General features: G+C 43.0%; 1 protein-coding gene and 1 long non-coding RNA gene across 3 annotated transcripts in view; one reads left to right on the plus strand and one right to left on the minus strand.

Moving 5' to 3' along the window:
• The window catches only part of LOC311607880, a 426,536-nt gene that overhangs the window by 191,484 nt on the left and 222,486 nt on the right, over positions 1–12,566 (minus strand). The window lies entirely within an intron of this gene.
• EPC2 (enhancer of polycomb homolog 2) overlaps positions 806–12,566 on the plus strand; it is a 99,097-nt gene continuing 87,336 nt past the window's right edge. For both annotated transcript variants that reach the window (XM_084799161.1, XM_084799162.1), the window contains exon 1: positions 806–1,266. In XM_084799161.1, the coding sequence (XP_084655287.1) occupies positions 1,114–1,266 (153 nt within the window). In that variant the 5' untranslated portion in view covers positions 806–1,113. The remainder of the gene's footprint in view (positions 1,267–12,566) is intronic.

The following is a 12,566-nucleotide window of genomic DNA, read 5'->3' on the forward strand; positions in this document are numbered from 1 at the left end:
TTGGAGTCAGGGGCTTTATTAAATTCAAAATAACCAGTATTTTTACACACACCTACTTTTGGTTAAAGATTTCAAGTGGAACCTTTAAGAACTGTCAGTTTTTGAAATCAGAGAAATACCAACCTCCATAATAACTAAGGAAGTTTGGATGACAGGTGCAAGTCCGCTTGTTGCGTGCAGTACTCTCAAAACTACGAACCCTCCTGTCTACCACAAGCATCCTCCTGATGAAGGCGGGGTGAGCTAGGGTGTCTGACTTTGGAGAGCTCTTTTGGACCGGGACTGCCCAAGTTTTCAGGGCGCGAGACGCAGCAGGGCTGCGCCTCTCTCGGCGTGGGCAGACGCAACCGACTTCTCGTACCTCCCCGGGATGCGCAAACCCGAGGCGCGAAATCAGCCGGCCGGCGCCCTGGAGACCAGAGCCTCCTAAGCGCAAGCTGGAAGCGGCGGCCAGTGGCCCCGGGGTGGACAGCCTCCTGCCCCCTGGGGCGGGCGGTCCTGCGCGCCGTGCCGCGCCTTCCCGAGGGAGCCCAGCTCGCAGAGCGAGCCACTCGGCGGCGGAGGCAGAGGCTCCAGGTTTGGCGCCGGGACCGAGCGCACCTGGCACCTGCCGTCCCGCCTGCGTGCCGGGCGGCCGGCTTTAGGAGCACACCGGGATTCGGCTAGCTCTCGCCCGCTGGCTGACCGCGCCGCGGAGAGAGTGGGTGGGCAGGCAGAGGGGAGGGAAAGGGAGAGGAAGGAGGGAGGGAGGGAGGGAAAGGAGGGAGGGAGAGGGCGACGCGCGTCCCCGCGGCGGGGGCGCGCTCTCGCGCGGGCTGCCGGGATCGCTCGCCGCCGCTGTGGTAATGTCCGCCATGTTGGCCATGGCGCAGGGAGCGGATCGGGCGGGCGAACGGCGGATCTAGAGTGCGGAAGCGGCCGCGGGCGGCGGGGGGCTCTTTTTGGGCGGGGTGGGCGCCCATGCTGGGGCCGGGGGCAGTGCGGAGGAGGAGGAGGAGCGGGCCGGCCGCGCTGCACTGAGGAAGGAGGTGGAGGAGGCGGCGGGAGTGCTCCCCCCCCTCCCCGCCCGCCCCGCCGCCGCCGCCCGGGCTGTTCCTGTAAGGCGGGGAGACAATGAGTAAACTCTCCTTCCGAGCGCGGGCGCTGGACGCCGCCAAACCGCTGCCCATCTACCGCGGCAAGGACATGCCTGATCTCAACGACTGCGTCTCCATCAACCGGGCCGTGCCCCAGATGCCCACCGGGATGGAGAAGGAGGAGGAATCGGTAGGGACTAGAGTGTTTATTACCCCCCCTTCCCTCCTCCCCCCTCCCCTTTGTCAGCCGGGCCTCGCCATTCACAGAGCGCTCTACGCTCGCTGGAGGGCGCCGCTGCCGCTGCGCGCTCGGGACCCTACGCCGGCGGCGTAGCGTAAACCTGTCGGCCGGCGCAGCGCCCGCCCGCGGCCGCCATGTTGTTGCGTCCCAGTGTTGTGATTAGCTCTCGGCGCCGCTTACGCTGCCGTAAGGGGGCCCTGCCGTAAGCAGCGGCCGGGAATGGCGCAGGGATGCGCCGGCCGCACTTAGCGTACGGCCTCTGTTTACCTCGTAGACATTTCCCCCGGGGGCCGCAGGGTTTATTGATGGACAGGGCTGCTTTCGCCTAGATGATGATGATGATTCTGATGATATTATCATTACATTTTAAAACTCGTGTGTGCGTGAGATCGCCTTTGACATGATTTCGGGAAAGTGAAGCTCTTTCGAATCGTGCATCTTCCTGCTAGCACGGTGATGATGGGTTGCGCTGCCGCCCGCCGGAGGGAGGTTTCGCGGGGGTCGCGAAGCCCTGCAACCCTGCAACCCTGCGGCGGGGCAGCGACCCCGGAGCCGGACTCTGCGTTAGCGAGTCCCCTGAACCGCGCGCGGGCTTTGCCTGCCCAGCTGGCCGGGCTCGGTTGCGCGGCGTTAGGAAGGAGCCCGAGTGCGTGAAACAAGCCTCCGGGCCCGCGCTTCCCGGCGCTGCGTCCAGGGTGGTAGCGTGCGGGATGGCCATTTACAAATTGAGGACTCAGTGCGTCCACATTGACAGTTGGGTCTTTTGGCCAGATGGTAAAAATTTGGCAAAATGCCGTTTGCTTCTTCCCAGGGGTTAAATTTTACCCAAGACTGAATTTCCTCTGACTTGACAGTGTTTACGACTCTGGAGTGTTGTTACTTGTGTGCGAAGTTCGTAGTAACTGCACCCTGAAGAATTTCTTCAATGAACCTTCAGTCCCGCCTTATTGTCAACCTCGGGTGTGTGTGGATTGGTTCCTTTGCTTCTGTGACTGTCAAAAGGAAGCTGGAGGTTTCTGTGATTGGTTTTCTCTTTTGACTATTAATATTGCAGGAAATGCATTTCAGCCTTTGATTGGCTGCTCGAATTCTGACCTCATTGTGTTGCTGCTTTGACTTAATCACATTTCTCTTTGGTCTTTGGTTACCTGACTTAACATTTTCAGTAGAAGACGAAAATAGGGCCTCTTTTTAAACCTTCGATTAAAAAAAAAAATCAAAGCCCAGCTTTTATGCCTAAGATTTAGAGCTGAGTCGTGTTTGAGAAGTTTGCGTATGTAATCATTGACTCAGTTTTAAGGTACCTTCCAGTGTTATAAGGTGATCTAGACACTGCGTATGGTAGCATCGTGCGGTCTTTGCTGACCACATGTTTTCTTTAGCCATTTCTTTTGCACATGCCAGTGTCTTTACATTGTTTTCTTCTTTGTCATCTTTTGCCTAAGGTCTGCCAGTTGTAAAATCAGGTGGTCACTTATTCTGTCATTTCTTCATGAATGTATAGTGGCAGTTACTGCTTTTATTATCTACTCTTTGTCGAATATTTAAATCTAAGATACTGTGCTAAGAATTTTACGTAAATTTAATGTGAAAAATTTAAAGTACATTTCTGAGTTATAAATACAGGAAGATGTACTAGCTTACAAGTAAAGGTTTAATAAGGTTTGAAAATGTATATACCCAAGAATAAGAGACATTCCCAGCTTCAGAAAGTGTTCTTGTCCTCTGTAGCTAATCACAGACCACTCCAATACCAGGAAACCACCAACTTGCTTTCACTGTAGATTGGCATTGTGCTTTGCAGTTTTTTTTGTAAATGGAAGGTGTGTGGTTTTCTTTGCTCAGCATCATGCAGCATCTTGCATGCATACATCATGTGCTCCTTTTTTATTGCTGATTAATTTAATATATGATCCATATATACTTGTTAGTTGATACTTCAGTTTTCCCTGCCTTATGATTCTCTCTTTTTTTCTTTATTTTTTCTTTTTGGTTTTTTGACACAGGGTCTCTCTGTGTAGCCTTGACTGTCCTGGACTCCCTTTGTAGACCAGGTTGGCCTCGAACTCACAGTGACCCACCTGTCTCTGCCTCCCGGGTGCTGGAATTAAAGGCGTGCGCCACCACCGCCCGGCATGATTTTCTCTTAATCCTAGTAATGACAGCCTTGTGAGGTGCTGCAGTTTTGTTTTATAGATAAAAGAGCCTAAAAGGTCTTACTGAGAGTAATGGCCAGGAATTCAAACCTTTGCATTTGATGTCGCAAAATCCTATTGTCCTAATCCCCATTAGTTCATATTTAGGATTCTTACAGAACCCAGGATTATAGATTATTATATTTATTAGAATTTTTGTAAATACTGGTACTGATCCTGACTTGCACAGACTAAATTATTAAGAAGTTGCTTTTTTTTCCCCCTCCTTCTTCCCGTCACTTAACTCTGTCTGGCTTGGCTGTTTTTCTTTATTTTCATTTATACTGCCTAGGGTAGAGCTATGGGCATTCACTCTACCACTGAGGTGTATCTTCTGTTCTGCTTTGATCTTTGCTTTTCAGAATCTCTCTCTCCCTCTCTCTCCCTCTCCCCCCCCCTCTCTTTATTAGTAGTTACTTGATTTTGCTACTTCTTCCATTGGCACCATTATATTTGACTGCTTGTTACCTTAAGCATATAAGAAATTTGTGGGAAATGATTCTAGTTTATTATTTAGATTTCTATCTTGTTAGATTATAGTCTTAGTAATGACTTTTGCTTATTTTGTTCATTAATATGTCCCAAGTGCCTAGAACTGTGCTAGGCACATAATGTATATGTTTGGTAAATGTTTGTTGAATATTCTTTTTCAATATTGAGTCAATCTTCAATAATTTCTTTATGCATGTTCACTCTTGTACTCACTCAAGTTCATTCTCTGTTTTAGGAGATTGTAGAAGCTTGCTTTTATTGCAGCACACAGCCAAATATGATAATTTTATTTTTCCTCTTAATTTCGAGGCCTTTTTTGATACTTTTTTTTTTTTAACACATAGCTAAGGCTGAAATACTATTTTTTGTCCTGTGTTTACTATCTCATGTGTGGGCAGGTTTCTTTGAGAGAGATCTTTGTACAAGCATGAGCCAAAGTCTACGTGAATCATATGATTTAACATTCACACATACACATACACCTACACACATACATATACCTACATATATGCATGTACAGTGTTTTTGTGACAAGAGTCCTGGTTTGTAGCTAACCTGGCCTCAGATTCACTGTCCTCCTGCATCCCTTCCCCATGAAATTATAGCTTTGTCCACTATATTCCTTAACGAATTTTCAAAGAAAAAGACAGGGTCGATTTGATTTGTAATTTTCCCCGTTACTATTTCTTGATTTTTGTCATTTGTCTTTTTATTTTCTTAAGATTTTTCTTTTTATTTATTATGTATACAAAGTTCTGCCTGCATGTTTGCCTGCTTACCAGAAGAGGGCACCAGATCTCATTATAGATGGTTGTGAGCCACCATGTGATTGCTGGGAATTGAACTCAGGACCTTTAGAAGAGCAGACAGTGCTCTTAACCTCTGAGCCATCTCTCTAGCTCTTGTCATTTGTCTTTTAAGTGATATTTCAGTGGGAAGAAATACATTGAGTTTTAGTATCTTTCCAGATTTAACTTACACACTGATGTTTTCATGATTTATGATAGAACATAAAGTACACTTTTGTAAATTGATATTGTAAACACATGACAAACGTGTTATGTGCCAAGTGTTACCTAATAAGAAAGTAGGATATTACTTATTGCAGCACATAAGCCAGGGTGCTGAAGTATTCTTCGTTTTTCAAGAAAATACATACCAACTGGACATGGTGGTGCACGCCTTTAATCCCAGCCCTCAGGAGGCAGAGGCAGGTGGATCGCTGTGAGTTCGAGGCCAGACTGGTCTGCAAAGCAAGTCCAGGACAGCCAAGGCTACACAGAGAGGACCCTGTCTTAAAAAAACAAAACAAAACAAAAATTAAAAAAAAAAAAGGAGAGAAAGAATATACATATCATGATTTAATGGTACTAAAATGAGTCATTTGAGGTAAAGATTATGTACAGCATTGGGAAAGTTAACAAAAACAAGGGGTTAAGGTAGCATGGCAGATGTCACCATATGTCAGAAAAAATAAAATGCCAATGTAGTTGAGAGGCATAAGATAAAACTTCCTGATATATAGAGTAGGTTTCATGCAGAAACAGAATTTTGAATTTTCTTTTTTTTTAAATATATTTTATTAATTCCTTCATATTACATCTCAGTTGTTATCCCATCCCTTGTATCCTCCCATTCTTCCCTCCCTCTCATTTTCCCCTTACTCCCCTCCCCCATGACTGTGACTGAGGGGGACTTCCTCCCCCTGTATATGCTTATAGGGTATCATGTCTCTTCTTGGTAGTGAATTTTCTTTTAAAAAATTAGTTTGTGTGAATCAGTGCATACATGCCAGCATGCTTCTGGGATAGTAGGGGACAGAGACAGGCTTTTCTGTGCAGCTAGGGCTGTCTTGGAACTCTGTAGACCAAGCTGTTCTCTAACTCACAGAGATCCACTTGCCTGGGCCTACTGAGTGCTGGGATTAAAGGTGTGCGCCACCGCTACCTGGCTGCATTAGTTCTTTTTTTTTTTTTTTCATTTATGCGTTCGTTTCAGATCTTGGAGTTACAGACAGTTGTGAGCTGCCATGTGGGTGCTGGGAATTGAACCCCCGGTCCTTTGGAAGAGCAGGCAGTGCTCTTAACCACTGAGCCATTTCTCCAGCCCGCTGCATTAGTTCTTTCTCCACCTTTATGTGGGATCTGGGGATCAAACTCAAGGTACTAGACATGTAACAAACATCTACACCTAACTGCCATTTTGCTCATCCCCAAATTGAGCTTTTAAGATTGGTTGTACATTATAGGCTGATGCAAATATTTGAGTATAATGTATTTAAAGCAAAGTCTGTGGTTACATAGATGAAAGGAAGGTCCTTCTAGATTCTTTACTATTCATTCATAACCTTCTTTCCCTTGACCCAAACTTTAAGAGATGGTAGTACTCTATCCTAATTTTATTATTCTGTTTTTTCTTTTTTCTATTTAGACTTTATTAAAATTCCTTTTCTAACTTCCTATCTTAATGCTTCCTATCTTCAATGCTGTTTAAAACATAGAAATTCAGTAATATTTGGTCAGTGATTGAAGAAAAATTGGGATGGAGGTTAAGTTGAGCAAAGATTAGAACTATGCTAGATCCTTGGTAGCTTTCAGTGGTAGGCCCAGGGGTTGATAGAGTAGCCTGGAAGAAAGATTTTTCTTATGTGGGTCTGGAGTCAACTTTTCTAGTTCTGATCATTACGTGGTCATTTATTGAGGGATGTTGCCTACCTTCTCTGGTCTCAGATTGCTCTTCATGTGCACTGTCCAGAGTATGTTAACATACTGTATTGGTTGAACGTGTGCCCAGTCTTTGTTAAGTTCTGTAGAGGGGTTAGGGCTCACCAGAGGCAGAAATGGTACTTTAGAAATTATTTGTCCAACATGCCCTGCCTAAAATAAAATACAGCGGAGTCAGAAATTGAACTGAGGCCCTGTATCTGACTTCAGGACCCAGAGCCTCACCTTTTTATTGCTTTGTCTATTATGTTAGTGACTTGAGGCAAATGGTATTATTGAAGAAACTGAATTCCTTTTGTAAACACATAGCCTGGTGTACACAGTGAATCCAGGACCGCCAAGGCTGTACAGAGAAACCCTGTCTCAAAAAATCAAAACCAAAACCAAGCCAAACCAAACCAACCAACCGAACAAACAAACAAACAAAAAAGGAAAGGAATGCTTGGTGTGTGGTATAATTTTAAATATCATTTGTTTCAGTTCTCTGAAAATAAGGCTCTGTTGTACATTTAACAATTAAGATGATTTTGTTGGTTTCAAGCAGCAGAAAACAAATCTGACTTCTTCAAGGATCCCTGGGAACTGTGTTAGAGATTCCAAAGAATGGTTGAAAAGTCAAGGCCAGGACCCATGCCAGTGATAGACCCGTTAGCAGCAAGTGACAGTGGTATCACTCAAATTATCTTTGAGGGGCGCTGAACAGTGTTGGCTAAGTGAGCATGTTCCTGGTTGAGCTGCACCTTGCCCCCCTAATATATATGCAATATGTTTGCATTCTTGAACAATCCAATATTTGTAAGATCCCATTGCTTTGTTGGAGGATGAATTGTAGTGTTTAGGAAAGTTAATTTGGCATGAAGTAATCAGTAAGTAGCAGTCACTAAATATTAGCTTTTACTATCTTTTCATTGAAAAATTTAAATGCAATTATTTAATGTGCATGTGTGAGCACACGCCATGAGCAAAATCAGGCACACGTGTGGAGGTCAGAAGACAACTTTGGAGACTGATTCTGGAAGTTGAGCTCATGTTGTTAGGATGCAGCAAGCACCTTCAGCCCCTCATTTCACTAGCCCTGCTATTTTCATCCTTGTTATGTTTCTCTCAGGTTGAAATTTCAGATTTTTGGGATATGGAATGTAAAGTCTGTGTGACTTGCATGAGGTTTCTGTCCCCAAGCCTGGTAGTTACAGAGGTGGTCTACTCCTAGACAGGAGTCGACCAGACAGCTACTACTGCTAGGTGTGAAACAATTAGGGAGATTAATTTTTTTTAATCCATGGTTTGACCTATATGAACTCATGTACTTAGTTTTTACAAGCCATAAACTTGAAACGAGTTTTAATGAGATAGAATAAGTCTACAAAATTTGTCTAAAGAAAAAGCAAATACTTCATACTTTACTTTGCAGAGTTGTAAGGTATGAATTTCTGTGGCTCAAAGAAGTTGTTAGCCTTCTTGGCCCTTAATTTCCTTATTTCTGAAATAGAATTAGACTAACCTTTAGATGGCTTTTGGCTGTAAAAGTTACTTGCGTAGTGAGTTTCCATTCTGTCTAATAGTGCAGACGTAACTAGATGGCGAGAACAAATATGGAACTGGGCACTAGGGATATTCCTTGGCAGATTGAAGTTTGCAGTTCTCAAGGCCGTTGTTTGCACCTGGAAAACTTTTAAAATGAGATTCAATTATGTTTATTCATTATCTGATACTTCCCCCCTCATACAGTCTCCTCTATATTTTGGATATATCTTTAGCTTTGGCTTTCTTGTGTTATCTTACTGCTATTACTCATCATCATTACCTGTTTTAGTCAGCTTTCTTTTGTCTCTTGGGTTTGTGTGTAAAATTCCATGAGTATGAATGTTGTATATGAGGGGAGAGAATAAGTATACATTTTCCCAACTAGACTGATTGGCATAAGAAAGGTATTATGCTTGTTTTATTTAATACCTAACACAAGCAGGATATCAAGCAGGAGTTTCTGTCACTTTTTACTTTAAATGATAGAAAGTTTGTCACATAGGCATTGACAGGGTAGAGACACTTGGGTTAAGTTTGATCATCTGACTGTATCTTTCATTTCAAGTAGAGCCGAAGTGAAGAAGTGGTAACAAGTGATAGGGCCAGGAGAGGAAGAATGACTGATAGAATAGACCAGTGCAGATGACAGGAGGTCTCTTGTTTATTAGATTTTTGTCTTAAAGTTAGTTTTTAATTATTTCCCTTGAGTGTACTATATAAATGGAACACAACTTCAATTTTGCCTACCTCACCATTCAGGAATGGGCTTTGTGGAGTTAATATTATGAAAGTTAATGGTAGCAGCATTTCCTTTAGCCATCCACTTTTTAGGTTTCCTTTTTCCATAAACTAGTCTTATGTTGAAGTCAGATGGCTGCAGCCTGTTGGTTTTACCAGCCAGTGCATCTCCTCACCACTGCCCTCCGTGGGCAAAAGGTGTAAAGCTTTTGGTTGAACAAGAGTCCTACAAGCAGTAGTAGTTAATAGTACTGTTAATTTCACAAAAATAACCTTGGCCTTTGCCTCTTCCCAAGGACAAAGTAAGTGATAACTATCTCAAAGGCTCATTTTTGTTAAGATCCATTTATTTTTATTAAACGTATGTGAATGCTTCACTTGCATGTATGTAAGTAAACAGGGTACATGCTGGTGCCCCTGGCGATCAGAAGAGAGTGTCTGATCCTCTCTACCTGGAGTTACAGATGAGTTACCACATGGGTGTTAGAAACCGATCCATGGTCCTTTTAAACCACTGAGCCACCTCATCAGCCCCTCAAAGGGCAGTTTCAAAATTAAAGAGTTCATTTTTGGTAAGACTTAAATCTGCCTTACATGCCATTTCGTAACAACTATTATTTATGAACAATTTTCAGCAATACAGAGGAAAAGTACAAAGGAACGGGAAGAATAAAATACACAGCATCCCCCAAAACTTTCTTTCCTATAGTTTCTCACATTTTCTTTCTCCTGACAATTGAAAAATAGTTTTACTTTTAAAAGCTTTAGTTTCAGAGTGATAACAAATTAATATGTATATTTTTCTCTTTTCTGTTTTGTGCCAGAGTAATTAACAGTCAAATTGACCTATTTTAAAATTTGAAAGTTAAAGCCAGACATGTTAGCACATGCCTTTCATCCCAGTGGACCACTGTGAGTTCGAGGCCAGCCTGGTCTACAAAGTGAGTCCCGGACAGCCAAAGCTACACAGAGAAACCCTGTTTCTAAAAAACAAAACCAAACAAATTAAAAGTTAAAATTACTGGCTAAAAGAACTTAATTTTTAACTACTTTTAAAGCAGTACATGGGTTCTAAATTAATAGTTTAGTATTGTGCTTGTTTTCCAGAGTTGATTTTTTTAAAATTTAATTTAAAGATTGAATAAATACATAGTTATGAGGGAAAATAGTTGTGTGATGACAGCCTCTTTAGCAGTTTGTATACATGAGAAGAGTGGACGAAAACAACAGTCTGGTATTACCAGTGAGCTTCAGGGTTAGCACATTTAGAATGCAAGGTTTGGTGAGGATAGCTATGCCACATATTTTAATCTTGTAATATTTTTCAGCTGGAACATTATTGGCAACTCAGTCTGTAGTGAGTGATAACAGGACTGTTGCAGGCAAAATGAGAAGTGTTTACATCTGCCCCTTGCTCATTAATTTCTGGTAGCATTCCAGTTTGGATCATTAGGAAGCGATTCCTCTCTCAGTTTCCAAATGGAGGCTGTTACACTCAAAGTGAGAACCTTTATCTAGGGAGTCTTAGCTTGTTTGTATTATGGATTCTTTTGGCAGTCTGATGAAACTTCTTAGAGTGATACTGTAAATATACAAAATCAGAGAAAGCCCATGGTGCTGACACACACTTTTAATCCTAGAATTGGGAGGCAGAGGCAGGCAGATCTTTGAGTTCAAGGCCAGCCTGATCTATGGATCGAGTTTCAGGATGGCCAGGGCTATACAATGAAACCATCTAAAAAAACACCCCCCCCCAAAAAAAAATCAGAAAAAAGTTATATTGGAAAACAGTTTAAATGATATTAATGTTAAAACAGGATGCAGAGTGGGAGCTGGTTATGTTAAATTTGAGGTAGTGATGGGTATAAGCAATATTTTGACAAGTAACATTGTAACATGACATGAAAAGATTTATGATTTCTGTTAGTATTGCTAGTACTGCTTCTTACTGTTGACTGCGTTAATAAAGCCAAAGGAAATACTATATTTGCTCGAGGTTAGGAAATGAAAAGATGATTATTTTCTCAGCCATTCTGTGAATCTTTCTGTTATTTTCTGTGGCTATTTTAGGGATCTGTGTTTCCTGGGGTAGGGTGGGGATTGTGAAAAGTGTCCTAAGAAAAATTGCTGCTTGTCTGTTACAGAGGAGATTCACCATAAAGCACAGTGACTGACTTCCCTCAACACTGAGAATGAGACTGTTAAGTGCTGTTCTTGGTAGGTAGGCCATGTGATAGCTTAGGCACTTAGCAGGGCTTGTCAGGGTTTCCATCATCCTCCTGGAGTATGTAAATGATTTAGTTCAGTAATTCTGAGATGTTACCCAATGTCAGACTTTTTCCCCCCAAGACAAGGTTTCTCTATGTTATCTTGGCCATCCTGGACAGCTTTGTAAACCAGGCTGGCCTCAAACTCAAAGCGATCCACGTGCCTCTGCCTCCTGAATGCTGTGGTTAAAGGCATGTGCCACCATGCCCAGCTCCCCAGTGTCAGACTCTTTGGAAGGTTTATGAAAAGAGACTTTTGGATTCAAATTCCCAGTGTCTCAATCAGTAGGTCTAATATGGAGCTTAAGAACTTTCTTTTTAGTCAGGCGTGGTGGTGCACACCTTTAATCCCAGTACTGGGAAGGCAGAGGCAGGCACATCGCTGTAAGTTGGAGGCCAGCCTGGCCTACAAAGCGAGTTCAGGACAGCCAAGGCTACAGAGAGAAACCCTTTCTTAAAAAACAAAAACAAACAAAAGAGAGAGAGAGAGAGAGAGAGAGAGAGAGAGAGAGAGAGAAGAATTTTCTTTTTTAACACATTCCCAAGTGTATTTTTTTTCTTTCTGCTGTGACAAAATCTACAAACACAACTTATGAAGGGAAGGGTTTATTTTTGACTCATGATTTAGGAGAGATGAAGTCCACCATGGTAGCTAAGACAGCAGGAGTATGAGGTGGCTAGTCCCACTGTGACCATAACCAGGAAGCACAGAGGAATGGTGGAATTCAAGGGCTGTTCTCTTTTTTCCCATGAGATAACGCAGCCCATGTTTCGGGCGGGGGGGGGGGGTCCTCACTACTCAGTTAACCCTTTCTCACAACTTGTAGACAAACTCATAGGTGTATCTTCACGGGGATGCTAAATGTAGCCAAGATGATAATGAAGGTTGACCATCAGTGTAAGAAGTCTTGGTGCCATTTGTCTAGGGACCCAACTTCAAGATCCAGGACAGTCTCCCCTCTTTGTTTCTTCTCTTAACTTTTTTTCTTTTTTCTTTTTATTCGCATGTGTCCACATGTGGCACACACGTGTAGGGGTGCTCAAAGACTCTGAAAAATTTGTATCTCATGGAGCTGGAGTTAAAGGCAATTGTGAGCTACCCATCATGGCTTCTGGGAACCAGACTTAGGTCTCTGCAGGCACAGTGTGTGCTAACAATGTACACACACACACACACACACACACACACACACACACACACACACACGCACTTACTTCTGCTTGCAGGATATTATTTTACTTTTTTTCCCCTGAAGTTTCTTTATCAGTGTTTTATGCTTCTTACTGGAGAGGTGTTTTTCTTTCATTAA

Source organism: Acomys minous, assembly GCF_964271855.1.
Source record: "Acomys minous genome assembly, chromosome: 10".
NCBI classification, from domain to species: Eukaryota; Metazoa; Chordata; class Mammalia; order Rodentia; family Muridae; genus Acomys; species Acomys minous.